This window comes from Lepidochelys kempii, chromosome 14 (genome assembly GCF_965140265.1).
Source record: "Lepidochelys kempii isolate rLepKem1 chromosome 14, rLepKem1.hap2, whole genome shotgun sequence".
Taxonomy (NCBI): domain Eukaryota; kingdom Metazoa; phylum Chordata; order Testudines; family Cheloniidae; genus Lepidochelys; species Lepidochelys kempii.
Genome location: NC_133269.1, coordinates 8,293,999 through 8,319,475, shown reverse-complemented (window position 1 = coordinate 8,319,475; position 25,477 = coordinate 8,293,999). Strand labels below are relative to the sequence as shown.

General features: G+C 42.2%; 1 protein-coding gene across 1 annotated transcript in view; it reads right to left on the bottom strand.

Annotated features, from left to right (window-relative positions):
• PITPNC1 (phosphatidylinositol transfer protein cytoplasmic 1) overlaps window positions 1-25,477 on the bottom strand; it is a 206,190-nt gene that overhangs the window by 83,878 nt on the left and 96,835 nt on the right. Inside the window, 2 exon segments of the mRNA XM_073311590.1 lie at window positions 16,537-16,544; window positions 17,021-17,109. Of these exon segments, the coding sequence (XP_073167691.1) occupies window positions 16,537-16,544; window positions 17,021-17,109 (97 nt within the window).

The following is a 25,477-nucleotide window of genomic DNA, read 5'->3' as shown; positions in this document are numbered from 1 at the left end:
CCTTGAGGAATTCTACCATCATTTGAACAATTTCCATCCCACCATCAACCTCAGCCTGGTCCAGTCCACACAAGAGATCCACTTCCTGGACACTACAGTGCTAATAAACGATGGTCACATAAACACCACCCTATACCAGAAACCTACTGACCGCTATTCCTACCTACATGCCTCCAGCTTTCACCCTGACCACACCACATGATTCATCGTCTACAGCCAAGCTCTGCGATACAACCGCATTTGCTCCAACCCCTCAGACAGAGACAAACACCTACAAGATCTCTATCAAGCATTCTTACAACTACAATTCCCACCTGCAGAAGTGAAGAAACAGATTGATAGAGCCAGATGAGTTCCCAGAAGTCACCTACTACAGGACAGGCCTAACAAAGAAAATAACAGAACGCCACTAGCCGTCACCTTCAGCCCCCAACTAAAACCCCTCCAACGCATTATTAAGAATCTACAACCTATCCTGAAGGATGACGCAACACTCTCACAAATCCTGGGAGATAGGCCAGTCCTTGCCTACAGACAGCCCCCCAACCTGAAGCAAATACTCACCAGCAACCACATACCACACAACAGAACCACTAACCCAGGAACCTATCCTTGCAACAAAGCCCGTTGCCAACTGTGCCCACATATCTATTCAGGGGACACCATCACAGGGCCTAATAACATCAGCCACACTATCAGAGGCTCGTTCACCTGCACATCCACCAATGTTATATATATGCCATCATGTGCCAGCAATGCCCCTCTGCCATGTACTTGGTCAAACTGAACAGTCTCTACGTAAAAGAATAAATGGACACAAATCAGATGTCAAGAATTATAACATTCATAAACCAGTCCGAGAACACTTCAATCTCTCTGGTCATGCGATTACAGACATGAAGGTTGCAATTCTTCAACAAAAAAACTTCAAATCCAGACTCCAGCGAGAAACTGTTGAATTGGAATTCATTTCCAAATTGGATACAATTAACTTAGGCTTGAATAGAGACTGGGAGTAGCTAAGTCATTATGCAAGGTAACCTATTTCCCCTTGTTTTTTCCTAACCCCCCCCAAGACGTTCTTGTTAAACCCTGGATTTGTGCTGGAAATGGCCCACCTTGATTATCATACACATTGTAAGGAGAATGGTCACTTTAGATAAGCTATTACCAGCAGGAGAGTGGGTTTGTGTGTGTGTGTGGGGGGGTTGTGAGAAAACCTGGATTTGTGCTGGAAATGGCCCAACTTGATTATCATACACATTGTAAGGAGAGCGATCACTTTAGATAAGCTATTGCCAGCAGGAGAGTGGGGTGGAAGGAGGTATTTTTTCATGCTTTGTGTGTATATAATAATATCTTCTACAGTTTCCACAGTATGCATCCGATGAAGTGAGCTGTAGCTCATGAAAGCTTATGCTCAAATAAATTGGTTAGTCTCTAAGGTGCCACAAGTACTCCTTTTCTTTTTGCGAATACAGACTAACACGGCTGTTACTCTGAAACCAGTCTACTGATTGTCATTTAAGTGTGGTATTTTCAAAATGCTCAGTGTTGGCCTAACTCTGCCCCCATCCAAGTCAATGGTGGTCTTCTTGATTTCAGTGGGAGCAGAGGTAGGTCAACGCTGAACGCATTTGGAACTACCAGCCTAAATTTCAGTGTTTTAAACTACTGCATTGAGGATCAAAGCACACGAGAAAGGAGAGCGACAACATTATAACGATTTGCACAATCTAGAACGAGTGCCATCTCATGTTGGCATCAGTACTGAGAAAAGATAGGGAGAACAGCACCACTTATTTTCTCCCTGTAGGTCGAACCCTGACTACATTTAATGTCTCTTCATCATGCCGTATTTTGCCACTAGCTATCCTGTTTGATTGCCTTCCTGAGAAGCAATAGGCTGGCATAGAAAGACTGGTATATTTCACTAAAGCTGTTTTAGCAAGTGTAGCAGGGTGGCGTGCCTCTTAGGGTATGGCTACAGAGCATTTTGGACCCAGCGCGAGTGAGCCTCCCAGCCCAGGTCTGCAGACTTGGGCTGGAGGGGCTCATGCTAGCACTCTGAAAATGGCTGAGTAGACAGTGCTTTGAAGATGCGGCTTGGGCTGCAGCTTGGGCTCTGACGTTATACAATTATTTTTAGAGCACCAGCACGGCAGACCTGGGCTGGGGGGCTTTCTCCTGATCACTTCAACATGCTGTGTAGACATACCTATGAAGGCTGGAGGGCCTGGTGCTAAACCTGATTACTCAAGAGGCACACCTGAGCTGGATCAAGTGATTCCCCAAAGAGCAGCAGGAAGCTGCAGGAAAAGGGAAGAGGCTCAGGAGTGAGTGAGAAAGGCTGCAATAGGGGTGCTGGAACAATTTACATAGTGGGGGTGCTGTTATTGCTACTTTGAGCCAGCACCACTGACCCTGAAACCCAGGGAGTCGCCCCAGCTAGGAAGGGCCGGGAGTAGCTGGCTAACACAGAGAAGCCCTCAGACACCCAGGGAGTTTGAGGCTGTGCCCAGTTTAAGGCTGGAGGGAAGATTTTGTGTGTTTAATTTTGAATTTTAAGTTAATACACCAGACCCCCAGCAGGCCTTGTTAAAGCCTCTTATTTGAGTTTATTGAGGAAGCCCTGAGGGGCCACATGCAGGGCTGCCCTTAGGCCTCAAGGGGGTGCCTGGAAGGAGGCCATTCGTTGACGCCTAAGGACCCCAGTCACCATGTCCCATACAGCAAAAGACGTGTGCACTTTCCTGAGGTGGGCAGCAGAGCCGGAGCACAATCACCGCAAACGCCTGGGAATGAAGATGCTGATCATGGTTGGCCTCCTGGTGCCCCTTGTCTACTACCTGAAGTGCCACAAGTGGTCTGTACTAAAGAGCAGAAAAATCGTGCACCGGCCCCCCAAGTAAGCACTGGATCGGAGCCTGCTGCTCTGCGGGCCTTGGCCACCCAGCCGCCACGCAGCCCCTCCCAGGACAGGAATGTATGTTCAGCTGGACAGACAGATGGGTACAGCCCACTCCTCATGATGCATTACTCTTATTTAATGTCCTCTCCCTTGGACACAGCCGCTCACCTGATAGGCCTGGGAAAGGACTCTGGGAAGGGGGGCGGCTGCTGTCTGCATGTGCCCATCGGGGGGGGGGGGGCAGAAATAAACCTTCAATCTTAAGTGGGAAAATGTGGTGTGGTGTGTTGGCCTAGGCCCTGCCCGTGGGGCCCTCGCCTTCCCCTGGCCTTGTCACTGCCACCTGCTGCCCTGCCCCATGTCCTTCCCACCCCAGCTACCTGCCTGGTGGGGACCCCACCAGAGGGGAAGGCCTGTGCCCTGCAGCCCCAGCTTCCTGGGGGGCCTGTGTGTAATGGTGGCATTTATTAAACCATTCTCTCCCCCCCCCCAAACAAAACAAAACAAAAAAAACCTCACAACCTTTGCTCCCATAAGCCTCAATGAGCTAGGACATCCCTTTGATAAATAATGCGTTCGCGAAATACCAAGTCTTAAAAGAAAAGAAAATCCCCGTGGAATCCCAGCATTCTCCTGAAAAATTAGCTTCAGCAACTGCGTGTGTGGGATGAGAGCTTCAAGAACTATGTCTTTGTCACCTGTCAGCTTGTTTCCCCCGAAGAAACATTAAGGGAAGATTACAGACTGAGAATTTGAGTGCCATTTGCCTCATATGGTATAATGGGAAAGAAACTAGGAAGCCATAGGTCCTGCCCAGCCACCAGGTTCTAATCTAAATGCATGTGTAGCACTGGGGCTGTAACAATTTTGGCTGAAACGAAAAATGGTCATGGGAACTTAAAAAAGCCCCCAAAATACTAAAATCCACCTACAGTTACTGGATTGCAAATATACCTTAAAATCATTTAATTTATTGGCAGCTGCTGTTGTAGTAGCACTGGCTTTCAGCAACACTTAGGCAAGGTCCAAATTTTTGTACAAGTCACAGAATGTATTTTGTGACTCATCAGATGCTCTCTGAGTAATTGGCACAGAGCTCTGGCAGCACCAGGGAACTGTTTATGCAGCACTCAAAAGGCTTTCTTATTCATCACGCACAAAGAATTTTTTTCCCTTAAAGAACAAGAATTAGGCAAGAATTAAAATCAGACACAAAAGTGAAAGCTCGGAAATGTTTTTTGAGTGAATTACTCTTCAAGGCACCACTCCTTCCTGCCCTGCCTCCCTCGGGGATGTATTCCAGCACAAACCTGGCAGCTGATTGATACACAAGGCATGCACAGGAACGTATGGGGCAATTCCATTTCCAATTTTCCATTTCAACATCTCTAAGGTTTGCAAAGTGCCTCTGAGAGAAAAAACAAGTAGCAATTCCAGGCTACCATATTTTTAATTCATTTTTTCATTAAATCTTAAATTCTGCAGAACATCTCTAAATTTGCAGGATTCCCCTTGTCTTTTATGACCCTTAGTCCTAAGTTTCTTTTCTGTACAACTGTCTTGATAGCTGACTTATATATCATGGCTATCAAATCCACGGAAAGTGCATTATAAACTCACGTTGACTATCTCAAGCGTCCTGCAAACTCATGATATTTACAATCAGGTGTGTAGGGAGAACGCAATGCACAGAAAGTTGAAATTCATTAAGATTTTGCTTTCTGAGGCCATGGGGAGATTTCACAGCGGAAGAGAGCAATTAGTGAAACAAATGCATCTCTCTGTAAGAGTAATTACCAGATTTAAGCGTGAGTATTCCCAGATTAAAGAAGGGGGAAGTGAAAGCAGTATATGGAAAATACATACCACAGTTGGATTTTCAATTCACTACAGACACTCTCTTGAAAATGAAAGGCTATTTTTAGCATGATGATTGATTAGTGTTGTCATAGCAATAAGAAACACTTACAGGAACAGGATAAAATGTAAGCAAGCCAAAACCACTGCCAAAGCCTTAAAGGGACAGAGTCAAACACATATGGCATTTTGCAGTCAATCTATGGATAGGGCTGTAAAAATAATCTGTTCATAGCGATTACTGTACATCTGAGGTGGATGAAGGGATTACAGTGGTTTGCAATAAAACTGTTGGGCAGAAGGCTAGAGAAAAGGGTTCCTTTGCCCTTTGTAACCTATTCAGGAAGCTGGGGAACAAAAGGGAACAGTATTTTAGCTAGTTTCATTACTCATTGCGGGACCTTCTGCAGAAAATCCAATGAGCTGCTGGAGGCTTCATCAGTGCACTGTACCTCTCTATACTCCTCATGAACATTAATCCTGAAGCCTTGGAAACTATTTTTGGATTGTCAGAGTTAATCCTGCTCTTTGCTAGAGTGGCTGAGGCATATTCCCTTAAATCTTAGCACAAAAGCTAAGGGGCAGCAGTCATTTCATGTCAATGCTCAGTCTGGCCATCTCTCACTTTTCAGGCTTTGTGCTTTCTTATATGGTCACATACATGTTTTCTTGGCAATGAAGTCAGATTCTGCAAGGAGCAAAGTGCCTTTGACTCCCATTGAAGAGCATATCCTAGGACTGGGCCTTATAGACAAGGTGTTTGGCTGAGTGAAGTGAGGTTGGCCAAGTGAAGCAATGTCTTACGCTCAACTTGATGACTTTTCTCTGTCTGTAATGCAACAACTTTCGAACCCCACAGCCAATCAATTCCAAAATGTCAGGGAATGTTCTGGGCATCAGTGGACAGAACTCTTGATTTTGGTGAACATCAGAAAACCACAAGGGGGAAATGGGGGCCTCTGGCTAGCAGACCCAGCAGCTTCAACCATCTCTGTAATTGTCTATAGATTCATAGATTCTAAAGCCAGCTTGTGATCATCTAGTCTGATCTCCTGTATAAACACGGGCCATAGAACGTTCCCAAAATAATTCCTAGGACAGATCTTTTAGAAAAACATTCAATCTTGATTGAAAACTGTCAGTGATGGAGAATGCACCACAACCCTCATTGAATTGTTCCAATAGTTAATTACTCTCACAATTAAAAATTTACACTGATAGATCAAAGAACCAGTTGATGACAGCCATGAACACCTTCCACCTTCATCTCTGCTCTGTTAAGATGCTGCTACCCTGGACAACTTATCTCCCAGAGAGAAATAAATAAGAATGGTGGTAGGGGAGGGGAAATGGGGAGTTTAAGGAGCATTTCCTGCCAGCACCACTAAGGGCACTAGAGGGGGAAGGGCAGGGCGGAATCAAGGTCATAGATCCAATCCCCCTCTCTTGCACCAGGCAGTGGAGCTGGCCAGCCACCAAGGGAAGAGTGTGCTACATGGCCTGAACAGGTGTAGCAGCAGGCATGCTCCCCCTTGAGGCCTAGAAACACCGTGAGGCACAAAGCTGCACTACTTCCAATGCAAAGCTGTGACTAAAAGCCACACGACAGCCCTTCATGTGCAGCTGGGCTTACTGGGGCAAACCTGAACCAAACCCAAATGGCCCATCTGAAGGTGTCTGTCTTTATGAACCCATTGCTCCTCTCAGCTGACTATGTCACTATGGGAACCAGGGGGTCTGAAAGAGCTGCACAGGGCCTCCATTCAGCCTCTCGGGGTTCTTGCAGAATTTGAATTTTTTTTCCTGTCCCTCAGAGAGATAAAACCTATCCTCTGAAGGAATGATCAGATGGAAACTCTGCGCCTCCAGGTCACATTTTCAAGCTTTTCTTCACTGCCATGAGGGCTAGAAACTTTTTTTTTAAATGGAAATGTAACCCACATGCTTTATACTGCAGCATTTGCTCTGAAGTCCAAAGAAAGGCAGAGAAGCAATGGGGAGGAGATATGAATACTTTGTATCTCTGCAGATGTGTAGAAGACCAGGCCGAGCAACTCAGCTAGAAGGGACCAGAACATCCAAAAGTAGGGAATGGCAGTTACTGGATGCTGTTTATGAAGGTTTTCATTGTAGGCTAGCGACTTGGCAGGTCACAGCCATTCATCCTCTGAAAGCTCAGCCAATCAGAGCACAGCAGGTAAGGAAAGTAATAAATATAGGAGTTGTAGACAGTCCTGTGGACTCAGTGGCTGATGCATGCAGATGTGTCTGCTGTGAGAGCTGCGTCCCAATACCTGTCCCATTTTGGATATAGGTAAGTGCTATTCTAGCTTTCCTTAGTAGAAAAGCTCTCCATTAGGATAATGTTTGGTCCACTGCTGTGTGTATCATGGATCTAGACAGAGAGCGGGGAGGCTACAGGACTTATATTTAGCCATTAATTAACGGCTTGAAATTGAGATTCTATCTCAGTTAAAGAGAGGACCGGGCAGAGCTCAGTCAGAGAGGGTTTGTACATTCAGACCTGATTTAACTGGGCTCACAAGGAAAAGCTAGTGCCTTCTAGAAGTCCAGGGAATGGACATTTTATATGCCGATCCCAATACATGTACCACTTCGGATACAGGCTACAGATTTCTGTTTCACAAGCAACTGAGGTCCAGTCAACTGTGGAGGCCCCAGACTGTTTGCTGACTCAGTTCTGAAGTGTTTGGAAAGGAACTGTCTTTGTTCATGAGCTCTGAAGAGTCAATACACATTGTTGAGACTGAGAAATTGGAGAATCTGTTTATATGTATGTAGCAAGGCACTGAAGTGTATATGTTATGTTAAAATATATATGTAACAGCAGCAAAGGGGGAAATCTGTATGAAGAATACCAACAGATTTGCTGCCTAATAGCTTGTATTTACGGTATTCATAAGTATTCCAAATAATACTTGCAATGTACAGGATGATTTGTAATGTTTTGTGTGTGCATTAAATGGTTATTTACTGAGAAACTGTATGGTACTGTCTCATACTGGGAACGATTAACACTTATTTACCAGGGTTTTGCATGCAATAGCTCTGAGGTTTAACTCTGCGTAATACTTTCAGAAAAGTCCTGAAAAGAGAGAAATCTGGCCTGTGCTTCAGCAGAGAGTTAAGCTGAGGTGCAAGAAGAAAGAGAACATAATAGAGCTGTACATAATATCCCCTCAGCATCTTCCTACCCCATTACAAAAGCTCAGAATCTGGTGTAGTCACATGACTCCAAAGGCTGAAGCCCTGACACAAGCCTATGCCCTAAACTAGCCTTTATTATAGAAGTAAATCAAGGGAAAGACCTGTTGGGTTACTTGTCCATCCCTGGCCAATGAAGGATTGTTCCCTATAGCATATATATTAGTGCTTTTATCGGGAGTTTCTTGTCTCTGTATGGGAAGAGCCCAAAAAAAGGATGATTTAGCCACAGGTTTGTAAATCTGTGCTGCAATGTAACTGATTTTTAAGAACAATGATGAAGAAAAACTGCACAAGGTTGTGCCCACAGTGCAAAACCCGCATTACATCACAAACCACCCAGGCTTTGCTCTTGTTGCCACTTCATTATAGTCCCTTGATCTTTGTGTGGTTAACTACATCATATGCTCTCCAGAGAGATGCATGCAGAGAGAGAGAGTGTTGTGAAGAGCTGGACTAGCCTGGAGTAATCACCTTCCACCTGCCTAAAAACTTCCGTAGCTTCATCTGGAAAATTTACTCTCCACTTCATTGTCTAAAACCTTCTTCTTGTTTTCAGTGCAGAATGGCTGCACCCATTGGAGTGATTCCTGTAGAGGGAAGGCTTGATTCTGATCTCACTGACATGGGGATTTACACTGGGGTGACTGGGGTGATTTACGCAAGAGCAGAACCGGGCCCATTAGTCTGTAAGGTGCTCTGGGGTCTTACAGGATATAAAAGCACTGTCTAAATATAGTCTGTTCTTATTCATTTTCACAAGTTTAAGATAACGGTTCAGATCCTAAAGAGAGATGATGTCTTCCAAAGTGAGTGAAAAAGACAGTGTGCGGGAACGTGGAGGTGATATTTGGTCAGTCATGAGCCTAATTTTGCTCTCACTTACACCAGTGTCATTCTGGAGTAACTCCTCTGACTTCAACAGTTTCACTGTATTTACACCAATGTAAAGGAGACAAGAATTTGGCCCAGATATGTAGGTCTTTATGACTTCAATTTAGAGCTGCAGGGTTCACCACTTCACCCCAATACATGTTTGAAGTTGCATTAACTTTAATTAAGCTTAAAATGAATGAAAAGTTTATCCAGCTTCCTGCCAACCCTCACATTCTCTGAAACCACTTTTAATATGAGAGAGACTGAGATCTTTGGAAATGTTGTACTAATAATTTATGAACAGTAAAACTCATCTCAAGTGATCATCTCAAGGGAAAAGAAACAAAAAATAAGCTCGGTAGGAGAGGTTTCCTAACCACTGCCTATTCCTGCCCGACTTGGGTTTAAAATCTATTTTTCAAATAAAGATAGTTACAGCATCCCAGATAAAAATAGACTTTTTTTCCAATAAAGACAGTCAGTCCCCTTCCCCAGCCCACCCTGACATGTTCAGAACCAGCCTGGAGCTCGCTCCCTTGTGGCACAGGGTGAAATCCTGGCTGCACAGAAGTCAGTGGGAGTTTTGCCATCGATTTCAGTGGGGCCAGGATTTCACCCTGGTACAAGTGTCCCCGGCACAAGTTGCTGTTTCCCTCTCATCATTTCTATGTTGCTGGGGTGCTGTAACTGTGGCTTTCTTACCAACAAGCAAATTTCATGCAGAGGATTCCCACTCTCTATTGTCATAATACTTTCTGTATGCTTGTGCATCCAAAATCCTGAAACTGCTACTAATGCTAGAGACACAATCAGGGTGCAAACACCACCACAGCCATTATAGACACTGCATTAGAGTCAGAGAAACTCTACCTATCAACAAACTCAGTCACTTCACCCCAAACTCCCTGGGTTACAGCTATGTTTAATTCAGAGAGGAAAGCTCCCACTCATGGTAAAATTGAAGGGCTAAAATCCCCATGCATCACACTGCATTATTTTTACTCCAGTCTAAGTGGGCAGAAAATAGATTTCATTAAAAAGATTTAAAAAGCTACTGGATGTTGGAAGCTAATGAGTGTGGGACACAAATTCTCCTTGCATATGCAAACACAATTTCCATTGCATATTCCTACATTTTTGGTTGTTAAAAGGCAGATGTAGTATTAGACAAATATGTACCAGTTTTTCCTAGTCTCTTACATGATCCTTTTTACTTCTTAGCCTTTGCCTGGAACTCACTGATTTATATTCTGTGCACTCAACATTTTACACTCTGTACCAGGGGGTGCTGTATTATTGATGGTGTTTTATATTTTTGCTGGCTGTGGCTTTAAATGGGCTGTAATATGTAAGAAATCAACTATTTTATTGGTGTACTAAATTCTAAAAAGAGCAGAGAAGTTAGTGCACTCTGGGCCTGAGCCTCCACCATTGACGTCAATGAGATTGTTGTAAGCTTGGACACTAAAAGGACTAGGGTCATAAGGAGATTTTTAGTCTGTAAACAGCCAATAACGATCTGATTTTAAAATCCTTTTAAACCTCTAATTTTCACTGGTGTACAGTTTGTGCTCAGCAAAAGTTAGTCTCTGTAAATTAAATGTATCTTGGCCCGTTAGCAAAATACTAATCAATTACAGATTTTTAAGCACAAGGGCAACACACTATTTGGCCCTTGATCCTGCACTGTGATCCATGCAGGTGGATTGATTAGTTTATATAGAGCAGTATTTATTTCTATAGGCTTCGTATGGCTATAGCAGTCTGCCCATGCAGATCACACTGCAGGATTGGGGCATTAGGTTGTAAACGGAACAGGCCTTGTTATCTTTCTGAATATCTGTTAAGTGCCTAACACAATTTTAATACCAAATACAAATTATAATGGTGTAGCTTTTTAAAAAAAATTATTGCCAAGATTTTATCTTAACAATATATAAAACTTAACCCAATTCATCCAAAAATGAAGCAAGAGGAAGTTTAACTTTGGAAAAAAATTTTGCTGTGCAAACACTGGGTGGCAGTTGCTGAGCCTGGTAGATCAAGAAACCACTTTCCTTAAAGCAGCTGGCTCTCCTCATTATGGGTCTCATGGAAGTAAACAGGAGTCTCTGACTCGATGACTGCAATGTTTTGCAAATGCAAACTCAGGTGGAAGTTGTACACATGACTTGATTTTCTTCTGCCTCTTACAGAAGCTAGATAGATGGAATTTTCAGTCTTTTTTCATAAATAGCCCCCATATTACTGCCTACCCGTAGGAAACTGTGCACAGCACAGGAGTGTGAACACACAGTAGTGCCATTCATTACCAACTGCTTACGGCACAAGCTGGTGTCAATCAGGATGACAAGTATGTGATTTTATAAGAAGTTATGATCATGATAACTGGAAAATGGATGGCTTGGTAATGTCATGAATGCTGTGACTTTCCTGCTATTTCTCAATCCTAGAAAAGCTATGTGTGCGTCCTTTGGTGCAATCTGCATTGGGATCAGTGCCAGGTTCTTCTTTCTTCCTGCAGTTAGGAGGACGATCCATATAACCTCCAGTCATCAAACAGCTCTCCATGCTAGATCGCCCAAACTTGGAAGAGAGGGAAACTTCATGGCCAGCCCTGATGCATGTCTAAAAGTCCGAGAAGTCAAACAGAGAAAGGCAATGATGTGAAGAGTAGGGCACAACTAGGAGGATGAGACAAAGGAGAGAAAAAGATGAGGAGTAGAGTATGGAAGACAAGATAAGGAGCACGAGAGTGGCAAAGATGGGAACAGTGCTGTAGGGAGGAGAGAGTAGCAGAGACATATGATTCTATGAAAAGAAGCAAGGAAACTACAAAGAGAAGTTCAGCACAAACAGCCAAGTTCAGTAGGAAAACGGCTGTTTACATCACAGGTGCAGACCCTAGGAGATGAAACAGTGAAGGAATAAGCTGCCTCTAACCACTCTGAACCTGACATTGATGACTCTATTCATTCATTGATTCAGGCTCTTCTTGTTCTCTGACATACTGGAACAATAGCTTGCTGAGAAAAAAAGAGGGCCAGAAGTAAGCAGATGCAGCGTTGATAAAGAAAGCAGCAGTGTTTCCTAAATTGGAGAATATTTGATGTTGACTGAATCATAATAACCAAGTAGGAGAATAAAGGAATTCTCATAGGCATCCTTTTAGGGGAAGATTCAATAGAAGCTCTTAAAGATGGAAAACAGCTTTAGACGCATGTGAATTTGACATGATTCGAAGGCAGACAGGCTGATAAAGAGAAAAATGAGCAAACACAGCAACATTTTATAAAAATATAGGGAAATGTTGCTTGGCAGGAGAATTCTGACTTCCCCAAAGATTTTGGAATTGTTACTTGCTAACCTGGGTCTTGTACCTGTAACTCATGTACAACTACAAGTGCCATTCACTTCACAGTGAGTTTTAGTTGGACAAGCTCAGCTCTTTGATCATTAGGGGTCTAACTAGCCAAGCACAGCTGAATTTTCACCGAATAAATTCAGAGGCAGTCTTGCAGTTGCCAGTTGGGATAAGTATTTGAGAATTCTGAAATAAAGTGTTTCCTCATTAACTTGTATTAGGCCCCAGTACTGCAATTGATAGCTGCTGCTGCTTGCATGACTGATAGAGCATATTAGCATGTTCATTAAAAGCATATCAATAGGATGCATCCAAAATTCAAGCAGTGGCATTCAGATAAGGGAAAAAACAAGAGATTCCCCTCCCCCCAAATTCTTTGAAATTTTATCTGAAACAAAAGTCTGCTCCCTTGCTTAACTCTACTGTCTGTTAATCAAGGTAATCACTGTACTTCTTGATAACTTATTTTATGGATAAATTAGCAGCTGATTAAGTGAAACACGTAACTGGTCTGTTCTCAAAACTAGTAGGTCAATAATGGGACATTTAACAACTATCACTCTGGTGCCCTGATACTTGTCAACTGAAGTATTATATTCTCCATGAATCACTTGCTATAGGAAAAATAGTGTCAATGTGATAGATCATCAATACAGGATTATCGTCTCCTGTTTTCTCTTCAAAAACTGTTTTTCATAAACACTTCTGTATTTAGATTCTATTCTCATTGAGGCCAGTGGCAGGTGGAGGGCAATTCTTTTCTGGTATCTGCAGGTTGATCAACTTATGCCTATTTAATGTCCCATATTATCTTAGCTTCCATACTTATAACTATGGTCAAAAATTTTATCAGTGGTCCAATTTGATCATGGTGTGGTCAAAAAGTGTTCCAGCTGGTTTTAAAATTGCAGACCCAGTATTTAAGTATTGCTTGTACTGTGAAAATTGACTGCAGAAGTATTTGAAACTAGCCTTAGTGTGTGATGGGACTGCACATGTGAACCAGCAAAAGGTCTGCTTGAATTCTGCTTACATTAGCTTTTTGTTAGGTTTTCACCCCCCTTCCCTCTATGTGGATATCTGCAAATGTTTTGAGATTGATTTTCAGTGTATTTTGAACATGAGACTGATTTGTTTGGACCAGGACTGAGTCAGACAGTATTGGTGACGAGGTTGTTTATTTGTTTATTTTGAAGCTTCTGTCTTGTTCTCCACAATCTCAGCTTTCACTTTGAACAGGTCACATGAGTATTTGTTCTGTGCTCCTTATTGGTTAACAGGTACAGTATCCCTGCTCTAGAAGCCATCTTCACTTGGTTTCTGAGAGAGAGGGACAGAGAGAGAGAGAGATTGCTTTTCCATTAATTCTCTTTGATCCAGCTGGACAGATCCAGAAAAGAAAAATCTCCTCAGGATCTTTTACTCTGGCAGACAAAGGCCTATTAAGCTTACAGAATTACCCCCATAGCTTGGGACAGTTTTTAGTATTTAATATTTTGCCTTATAAAATTTTCAAGCTTGAGTGTTGTGGGTGCTCAGTCACTTTTCATCTAGGTGTGTAAAAATGACTTTAGTACCTCTTGACACCTAATTATGAAGATTTTGGCAAATACCTTTAAGTGGACCATCTATATTGGACACAATAATGTAGGCGATGGGTAACTATTGTTCAACATAACCTCATAATACTTTCTGTGTTTTCCATTTCTGTATTATGCACCCAAGCTTCTACAGGGGGCTTTCATCACTTTTCTTGGAAGACATTTTGTAATAGTTCCATTAAGAAGTTTTGTTGATATGTGCCTGAAATGTTCTTTGCTTAATTTTGTCTCAATATTCCTAGCTGTGTCTCCTGGCATCACCCACAAGAATTACTCCCTCCTCCCCACAGACAGTTGTATCCACTCATAGTTATTATTTAACCAAATTTTACATTTTTACAATCCCTTTTAATCTTTCTTCATAAGTCAATCTCTCCAGCACCTTGATCACTTTTTATTGCTCTTCTTTGAAGTCTCCAATTGGTGAGTATCTCTCGTATGGAAGTTTACAGAACTGAAATCCACGTCCTATCTGTGGTTCTTACCAGAGTTGTGCAAAGAGGGACGGACAATAACGTCTCTGATTCAGATTTGCTGTCTGACTAATAATAATACCTAGCTTTTATATACTGTGTTACTTTTTTGGGGGTGCCTTATAGTATTGCATTTCAAATTAATATATATTTTGCCGTCTGCTATCACTCCCTAGGCTCTTTCAACATTCCCAACTGTTTCCCACCCATTAGTATCTTTGCTTTGGGTTTTCTTTCCCCAGATGTAGTCACTCGTGTGTAAACAGGTCTTGGTGATTTACTGCAGTTGTTTTCTCCAGTTGGCTCCATAACATCTTCTTTAGTCAATTGCTATTAGGAACACGGTTTAGATTTTTGCGTGGAAAAGGAATTCTCTTTCTCTATAAGAAAGACTGATCCAAAAGTTTACATTTAACTTAGCAATTACATGCACATCCCCATTAGCTCTTCTCTTGGTAGTTTTCTCCACTATTAAAATTATCTACTTTTAACAGGTAAACAGTTAATGAAAAGTTTTCAGAGTGTAAAACAGAGCATAGGTAATGGATGCCAATGCCACATTTCATGATGTATGTCAACTTCCTTACACAATTTAGGGAAAAGTTCTGCTCCCAAATCCGCCGTGCGAGGAGATGATCCTCAGATGGCGTAAATTGTCATAAGCCCATTGAAGTTACTGGACCTGTGACAATACACCGCAATGAATGATCTGCCCTCAGATCACTATTGTTGATTCTGCACTCGTTCCAAGTGTGGACTACCACTTACGCCCATAGGAATATCGTGCATGACACAAATGCAGAACATACATAAAAAATCTGCCAGGCAATCTGGTGAGTAGAGTTTGGCACTTAAGTTTTAACTAACACTTTCCTCTGTCTACTCTACCTACCTCCTGCATGTTCTTAGCTCTGCACCTCCTCCCAACTGTCCCTAGATTTCTTCTCTTCCACTTTCATCACATTAATCTCTTGCTCATTTGAAAAATGTTGCATAAGCATTTTAAATGCTGTACTATCAATATAGAAGGAATGGTGTACAAGGGCATGCTTGCTCTGTAGTGCCTGCTGATGGCTAGTATGGTGGCTCTGCTGAGGCCTGCCTCAGTTTCCCCTTAACTCCTTAAAGAGTCCACACAGGCCAGATATTCAAAATATTCCCCCTTCTGGGGTCCAATTTATTAAGTCCTATACACAATCTTTCAAAATAGGTTCAGATCTACAGTCTTCACCGCAGTTTCAGCTGGACCCTGCCACTCTTCCCAGAGGGTCCATCCTCTCTTTTAAAGTTCTTTTGCCCCAGTCCCAAGCTGGGCACAACCCCTATTCCCTGAAGGTCTGTCTTCCCACCCTCCAGTGCCTCTTGCTTGGAGTTTGGCCGTCTCCACAGGCCTCCTCACTGACTGAGGGGCCTGGAGGAGCCATCCTACTCCCTGCACTGTCTGCAGGCATCTTCTTACAACCTGCAGCTGTTTCCCCCTTTATAAGGCCCAGGTACTTTCCCTTAAGCCCTGTTGGGCACCAGGTAGTTCATCCAGGTGCATTGGACCTCACTCCCTCTTAAAGGGGCCAGTCACCCTGTGACAGATGGGTTATACTTGATCTTTGCTTTGAGGGTCAATCTAACTTAGGGTAGGACCTTCTCAGTTACAGGACTCTATGTCTGGAATGTCATCCTTGAGGACATCCACCCATGTTTCTCTCTCCAAGGCTCAACTAAAGGTTTTTCTATGCAGGCTAGTACCTCTGTAACCATTTGGTCTCTCTTTATGTGCCTATTCTTTTGCCCAGCTCCGTTTGAGGGAATGGTTGGTTTTTCTGGGCATTGGGCCCAGTTTTTGTTTCATTTTGACTACAGATGGTACAGTTTCCCAGATCCTATACCCAGAGACAAGCACTTTATAAGTGTTAAAAAATAAAATAAAATCTGTCTCTTGTCTCCAAGTAAGAACCAGGACTTTAAAAACCCTTCTTTTATAGAAACTTCTTTTCTGTGATAGCTACAGTCATTACCAAGTTATCAAAATAAGTTAAATAATTTATAAGAGCTTCATAAAACACTTTAAATTAGCTTCAATGTGCTTGAACAATTACATAAAATAAAGTTCCAGTATCAAACCTGCTCAGCATTAGCGTGGCAGTAAAGGAGCCAGCTTTGGCTTCTACCTCTGGATTTTACAAAGTGATCTTATTTTCAGAATTAAAGAAATAAAGAGTATGGAAAACTTACTGTGTATTCTGGTCCCAGTTTGTCCATTGGTAATAGAAGGCAAGAGAGGAAAAAAAAAAAAAGCAGAATAAAATAATGCAAATTATTTTCTCTAAATGCAAAGGTATATTAATAATCAAAATCATTGGGTTGAATAAAGTACTGACTTAACACCTCACAGTGCAATCCCACTGGAGTCTATGGGACAGCATGGGATACAAGTCAGCATGATATTTAATATACAGTATCTAAAGATCTAATGCAGAAATTTAAAAGGGGAGAAGGTAGCATAGGATGTTTCAGTTTTACCCATCTATAGTTTCTGCATATTACCCATATTTTTTGGCAATAGCAACTGATGAGAAATAAAAACACCCAGTGGTTAAATAGGAATTGTTCAAATATTTTAACGTCTGCCTCTAGGTATGTGGCATGCAGCCTTTAAGGACAGGCAAGACTATGCACAATAAACTTCCAATGTTTTCAGTTTGCTTTGAGTACTTACCTGTGATTGTATATGGGTAATAATTCCAAGCCTTCTCTGTAATGTAAAATATTTTGGGAACAACTGCTCTGGCCCAGCTAGGTAGCTTGCTGCAAAGAAAGGAAATCGCTCATTAGAATATTGATTGACTTGCAAGAATTGTAAGATACTTTCTAATCCTGCTCACAGTTTGACATGTACTAAGCAGGAGCTACTAACACTAAGTCCTCACACAGTAACGTCTGTAAGTTATGTGTCCCTTTAACCCTGCACTGAAATCTCACTTCAGCCAGCTCCTGACCACTGGCCATTGCACTGCCACACATTTATTCATTCTTTTGGGGAAAATAACTTCCCTTTACGCTTCTCTAGCTAAGGAGAAGATTCAAAGTATGGGTCTGTGAATTCACAGCCTTGGTCATGTGAGGAATCAGCACAGGTCATAAGATCCAGTGCTTCAGAGGAGCAGCCGTGTTAGTCTGTATCTTCAAAAAGAAAAGGAGGACTTGGGGCACCTTAGAGACTAACCAATTTATTGGAGCATAAGCTGAAGTGAGCTGCTCACGAAAGCTTATGCTCAGATACATTTGTTTTCTTTTTGCAGATCCAGTGTGTACTTTACACTATAGTGTTCTTAGCATAAGAAGACAGCCTTTATCAAGGCTAGTGAGCAAGTATAGTAAACTGGCCTAGTCATTCTGATTCTGTTACTTCTGCCTAAGGAGTTTCTTCTTCCATATTGATGCATAAACTCTTGTATTCCATTAACCCCAAATCCTGATTACGAGACAGGATTTTCTGTGTGCTAATAATACTATGTAGCAATTATAAAGAGTTTTATATTCAAATTAACTATCCCTCACTAACACCCTTGTGAAGTTGGTGGGTATGTATTATTATGTCCATTTTGCAAATGGGGAAACTGATCCAAAATGATAAAGAGCCGGAGTTAGAACCGAGGACCTTTGAGTTCTAGCCCAGAGTCTGCCAGGCAATTTACCAATACACTGGCTACAATCCTAGTAGACTAAGAAAACCCTTAGATAACGAGAGAGAGAGAGGGGACATGATTTTTTTGTGGTCAAGAAAAAACCCCTGTAACCATGCGAAAATACCTCTGACACAGTGACAACCCAGTTGGAGTGATGACTTCTATGGGGCTATACCAGGCAAAAGCCAGTGCAGCATTCAGTTGTAATCTGTATTATGGCAATGCTTAAGAGCTCACTAGGTGCTGTACAAACACAGAACAAAAAGACAGTCCCTGCCCCAAAAAGCTTACAATTGCTTTTGAATACTCACATGGAAAGATAACAACCATGATTAGGCACTATTCCTGGTAGGCTGAGGTCAATTTTTGGACTAGCGACTCCAATTCGTGAAGCTCAGAGAACCCCGAGTTATTGTGGAGTTGACAAACCTTGGTTTTAAAGGGAAGCACAGTTTATATACATTTGCTGCTCAAGTGTTGCCTTGTGACATCAGCTTTAGCCACCAGAACTGGTGGTGACAATGATGGGGCACTGGCCACAAGGAGAGAGGCAGAAGTTTGGAGGTGACAAACAGAAATACTCTTCAGGGCTCCATTTAAAATAGTCTTGATCAGACCAGGGGCATTGGAGTCTGAACTGAACCACAGCAAGTAGCTTCTGAACTCAATTATCCAAACATAAGGGGGAAATCAATTAAGTTCAACTGTTTGTGAGTTGGATAATTGAGGGAATTTTCAATACCACCAATGTGTGTCAGGGATAACAGAGGGTTTTGGATAATTAAAGATTGTTCGATCATGATTTTGCTCGATATAAATCTTTGCATTTGTGTGGAAGCCAAAATGCAGAAGTTACCACATCTAAACCCACGAGTTTTCATGTAAACCAGAAGTTAAGTGCATTGACTTTTTCGCCTTCACAATGACATTGTCTGAAGGTTTGTTTTTTGCTTACCCATGCTTTTCTTGTGAACAAAGCCCTAAGCGGTGGTTCTTGGAGAACAAATTACATAACAAAATTCATTCTGCACATGGGTGGGAAAAATTAGACGGAACACTGGATGCTATCAGTCTCTCCCAGAAACAGGAAGAAATCTGTTTGTTTGAACTTGATTGCCAGATCTCTGGGCAGCGTCTGGAACCCCAGCAGGAATATCAGGGAGGAAGGAACTCCAGGGAGAGGTCCTTTGGTTGGGTTTTATAACTTTCTCACAAAATCTTCACTGTATTTGTTTAGACTTTGCCACTAGGCCACGGAGGAGAGTCTGAGCTCTCCAGAGAATGAAAGTAAGGGAAGGTCTGTATTTTTTTTTTTTTTAAGGAGCTCTACAGCTACAGTCTTGAGTGAACCTTAATCTGATGCAGTTAGGGTATTTATGTATCAGAATGAGTTGTTTAAAAGTGTCCAGTCATGGCTTGAAACCTACATTCCTTGCTCATGCAAAGCACCCATTGCCCCCAGTAGGAGAAAGGACTACAAGAACACGACCTTTAACTGGTTTTCTGCCTCATTTTGACCGTCACAGAAGTATCTTATAAACAAATCCTGAACCAAGTGCCACTTCATCTCCATTTCATTTCAGAAGTGGTGGTGCGAGTCCAGGGACATCTCTCTGAAATCCACTTGGAAGAAAACATGGGCCTTGTTGTTGGCTCAGAGAACTGGGTTATGGGATTCTAAATGTAAGTGTACTTTCCATTTGTTCTGATCTCTGGAATACATCAGTATGGTAAAAGCTACTTCCTTTGCCAAAGGCTTGGCCTTCTCCACAGTTTGCTTTATACAATGGAAAACTAAGTGTGACACATTATCACTGCTATTATGAATGCCTCATTTGATTGCTGACTCAACTCCCACTGAAGTCAATGGCAAAATGTCCACTGATTTCAATGGAAAGTTGAATTGGGTGCTTTGGATTTGGCTGCCTCGAGTGCAGCTATAACTTATCCTGCTTAGATTTTAATTTTAGTTCTTCAGCAGAAAACCGGGGCTCTTTTTTCCTGAAACTTCTACAACCAGTTAATTTGTTCTTTGAAAAATTAGCTGCTACATCAAATGCTAAATTTGATACTTGACAGTTATAGAATCATAGAACTGGATGGGACCTTGAGAGGTCATCTGGTCCAGTCCCCTGCACTCATGACAGGACTAAGTATTATCTAGACCATTCCTGACAGGTGTTTGTCTAACCTGCTCTTAAAAATCTCTAGTGGTGGAGATTCCACAACCTCCCTAAGCAATTTATTCCAGTGCTTAACCACCCTGACAGTTAGGAAGTTTTTCCTAGTGTCCAGCCTAAACCTCCCTTGCTGCAATTTGAGCCCATTGCTTCTTGTCCTATCCTCAGAGGTTAAGGAGAACAATTTTTTCCCCTCCTCCTTGTAACAACCTTTTGTGTACTTATCAGGGAACTAATTTTGCAGAAGGTCTCCCTTTACTTGCCATAAAAATTCTGCTCAAATAAGTTGGACTCATTTTAGGTAACAGAGATAAAGGAACACTATATGTTTCTATAGCATTCTTTTGTATCTTCAATTCGATCAGCCTAAGCTCTATATTTTGACCTTTTATTTCTTGTATTTCCCAAAAGTCTGGCATTTTGCAATTATTTGATTATGATCACTTGTACCTTTAAAATCCTGTTTAGTCGGATTGATTAGTCTTGATCTGAAGTTGTGAGATTTTAATAAATACACTGTACTTGTAGTGGGGTCAGCACCCCATGCACCTCCTCATGGCCAGAGGTGCCTCTGCAGTGCCCTGCTAACAGTTTCTCCCTCACAGGGCTTCTTAAATAAATCCACCCTGGCTTTTCTTGTCTATTCACCACCCTTTCTCAGGGCTCTGAGTTTATTCACATAAATAAAACTCAAGGTCCCAAAACACAGGCCATTGGTTTTAACCTCTTGTCAGGTCACTGCCAGGCTTTTTCTGCCTGTAGTCTCAGTAGGGAAACTCCATGCCCCAAATCTTTCTGCTGGAACCTGCTCCCTGTCAGCAGTCTCCAATTCACCCTGCTCCCAGACCTTCCTGGTTGGGACCTTTCCTGCTTTGGCAGGCCTGTACCCAGGGCCTACCTGGCTAGAGCCTCAGGCTTCCAGTTCTGGCTTCCAAACCCCGCGATATCGGGGTCTTCCCTGGAGAACATTCCTGAAGTTTCCTGCATTTCCCCCTTCCCTGCTGCCCTTTACAGGGAATTACCTGATCCAACCCAGGCATGCCTCTTTAGTCATCAGAATTGGCTAGCCCCAAGCCCTCCAGCCCATAAGGGGCAAGCTGCCTTGTTACAGTGCTGTTTATAGTTGTAGTTCTATTTAAATTCAATACGTTTGACTTAAAACACTTATGTTACGGCCCTAGCTGAGCTCCCCTTTGTGGACGCTCACCAGGCTGCTCTTCTGGACCCAAACCTTTGGCTCTCATGAGTTTAAGGGTTATTGAGTCTGACCAGTGTTCAGACACTCCCCTATATCTGGCTTTTCAGGCACACTCCTGGGGTACAGACTCCAATGCTGGTACCCACTCCTGAGTCATGGGGCCCCATAGCCCCGCTGACTTGCACCCCAAGACCACTGCGGACTTTCCCAGTCTCTGCAGTAGCTCTTGCATATCCCCTCCAGAGCTCCACCCTTGTCAGGACTCTGAATTACTGCTCCACCTTTCAGGGAGTTGGTGACACAGACTTTGCCAAGGCACTTTACATCACATACAAGTTAATCACAGACTGAGCATAAGAGATATACAGATCAATAGAAAACCAACAAACGAACACCCCTCCGCAGTTCTTGACCCCTCCTAAGGGCCCTTTGGCTCTTCATCAGTGTCTTCCAGGAAGGTTGGGATTCTTCTGCATCCCCTCCTGCCCCCTCCTTTTGTCAGCCAATGGATGGCTGGCGAGAGAGAGCAGAATTTGTTCTTTTATAAAATTCTAGTTCCCTCTATCAGGTGATCCCCCGAGTGGCTTCAAGTTCCTTGTCAGGCGATTGGTTGCTTGGTTACAGCCTACTTGAAGTCCTGACTGGGTAAGACTGGTTCCTGTGGACTGCAGTACATGCATTGTTTGAGGGTGATTCCATTTGAATGGAAGACCATCCGGATAGATGACCCTTTTTTGCTCTCCATTGTTAGCCCTCTGCTAGATACAAGGATTTTCCCTGATACCACCTGGATGCTTCAGCTGAAAATGGAGGCTGAAGTTGCCAAAGTGAAGACTCAGCAGCACAGTTTAACAATCAAAATGGAGTTCACAAACCAGAATGAAGTTTGCAGATTGACAGACATGTACTAATCCATCAGAACGCAGCATTAGCAGAACTCAGTGAAGGCTTCTGTTGCCCTAAAATGTATTACTGCCTCTCCTGTTGCGGATAACTTACAACACAGCTATCTAATGAGTTAAACAGGAATGATGGCTGTGTAAAACATTCTCAGAGAAACCAGGTGAAACTAGACTAGTTTCCAGCGTTGCAACGAATTTGAGTCTTAGACTAGTTCCATTGCAAAATCACCATAGTTCTCGAATATTTAGAGAAAACCTGCATCTACTTTAGAACACTCAGATCTACTTTAAGCTGAAACCACCCAAAAATCACAGTTGTGCTTGGTAACTTGTGCTCAGAAGTACTATGAAAACAGGTGAAAGTCATCAGTTTTTACTGAGTTCGGAACCCAAAAACTTAAAAGCAAAACTTGGAAGGTACAATGAAACCCCAGAAATGTTGCAAAGTGCTGAGTATGTGTTGATTTAGTTGTCAAAGAATACAAGAAAGCTCCAGCTGGAAAACAATGGGTCACATTTAGCAGATTTACACCTTTTGATCTGATGACAACACTGCATCTAGAATGGTAAACTAAACCAGATGTGGTGGGTGGCTAGGAACGAGCAGCTCAAACATTTAGAATCCCAACAGAGGGTGAAATCCTTGCCCCCTTAAATTTAATGGGCATTTTTCTGTTGTCTTCAATGCAGCCATGATTTCACCCTAAAAGTGAGGTCCAGGAGATATATTAAGGGCTGGAAGGGAGGGACTGGGCTTGTCAGTAGAAGGAGAGGGAGCAGTGAGTGGGTTCAACAGTTAGGAAAGGGTTTAAGACTCGTTGAATCTGCTCACATTTTCCTATGTACTAGCCATCTTGGACACTGATCCATATATTTTAGAAGTTTTTTGGCCTATAAACAAAACAGTGTTCTGACAATGTCACAAATTACTGAATGCTGAATTACTGAACAGACAACTACCGGGAAAAGAAAAAAGATCCTTTTATTGCTAACGTACGTAAACTGTTTTTCACCCAAAGTCTCTAATCTAGATTAATGTCAGGTACTTGATAAAAAGCCAGGCCAAGTCAATGTGACTTTGGAATCGTTTACGCTTGAAGATATAGGGTAAAATCCTGACCCCATTAAAGTCAATGGCACGTTTGCCATCGTTCTATCCCAGAGAGCCAGGATTTCACCCATAAAATCTAAGAAATGATATTTCTGAGCAATATATGAATTTGCTCTAGTCCTATATCTGTGACTCACAGAATTGATGATTTGCCCACAGAGCACCATCTTTTATGAATGTAACTCATATACTGGTATTTATGGCAAGGCTTTCCCCCCCCCATTATAATGGAAACTACAAACTAAAGTATTTATGGACAGCAGAAGTAGAATAGTCACACCAACAGATCTGCACTGGCCATCAGGCAGCATTCTATTAAGACACTGACACTCTCTCCAGGGCACTTTCCCTTAGTCAAGAAAGATATTGGAATCGTTTTGTTGCAATGGATCAGATATGGTACTTTTTTGACAGAAAAAGATATCTCAAAGAGAATGATCTTTCACCTCCCACAAAAATATGGATCTCATGGGGGACAAGTGAAGGAGACAGAATGGACAGCTACCCTGAAATCTCTAGAGTCTGCATGAAGGTGCAGTGATCTGTCCTCGCTGTTTCTCCTTCCCAGATGGAAGTAAACATCTCACATTCTTTCTCTGAATGGAATGGAGATAAAACTAACCCCAAAGGCATATGAATGTATTAGATATGAATCCTCAGGACAGTTTCTGAAAACATGTTATGTCTGTGCACAGCCTTTTGAACACATGTACATGCCAAGCACATTTGTACTAGCACTGATCTCCTAGTCAGTGACAGATATTAAGCTTCTCAGTGGTGAATAAGGCCCTCAGCAGACTTTCTGCACAAGAACAATTATTTGTAGGTGTGGAATATTGCTGGTAATTCTCTTGTTAGGCTGGGGAAAGGTCGGATCTGTCAGGTCATTACACATGCAATGGTGTAATTGCCACAATATTGCTATATCTAGTTCTAAGGATCACAGTGCAGAAAAGCTTAATAAAGAAAATGGGCCTAAGGGAACAGAGAAGAATTAGAAAAGCAGCAACATTCAGTTAGATCGGTAGTAATAAAAAACTGCAGCAGATTAAGGAATATATTTCATACAACAGAAATATATATATATGTTTTCAAATTAATACTGGGCTTTAAGTCAGTGTGGAAGCACTGACCCCTAACACTTTAATTTCAGCTGCAGAAAAGACACATATTCTGCTTTAGGAAATGATGGGGCTGTTGGGAAACAAAAGCAGTTTTTTTCATCATGTCTTTAAGCCTGTCACTTTGCTGCAGAAGGTCACTGATGTACAATTTTAGTGGTCATTCATAATGTCAGCTCACTTTGCTGAGACAAATCTTTTGTTACCAAAATGGGTCACTGGCCTTGTGCAGTTCTTACAAAGTAGTGCTCAATCTTGCTACATCAGCACCCCAAGGGCTCACTGCTACCCTAAGCAATTCTCCGCTAAGTGTGGGGCCAGAGTGACTTTCTGCATGCTACTGATGTTAAACAGAGGAGACATGATTAACCTCTGTGCCATTTCAGACAGGATTAATTTTAATGCACCTATTTGATTTTAGCTGAAGATGCTGATTTGGGATTTTAGAAAAAAAATAAATCTACCTTTGATCTAGATTTTGAAAATAAAATAACTTTGCTTTAAAGAAGAACTTCAGTGTGTTAAATTTTTTGCACTTCTATAGCACTTGCCATCAGAGGCTCTCACAGCACATTACAAACATTAATGAATTAATCTTCAAACACCTCTGTGCAGGAGAGAAGAACCATCATTTCCATTTTGCTGTTGGGGATGAAATGGAAGCACACAGCGATTAAGGGCATACACAACCTTAATTAAAGTCCATGGGAGTTACTGGTGCTCCGCGCCTTGGAAAAATCAGACTCTCCTGGACTGTCACAAGATCACACAGCAAGCATGGGATAGAGTGAGGAACAGAACCCAGATCTAGTGACTCCCAGTCCATCCGGCACACTACTTTTCTTTTAAACAGATCCCCTTTTTGTTTTATGTATTTTGAAAAATGGGGAAGTGTGAAAGAAAATGAGAAATGTGCTGATTTTCAACACAATCCTGCCTTCAGGCCACAATTCTTTGCCGAGGAAAATGTGCTCT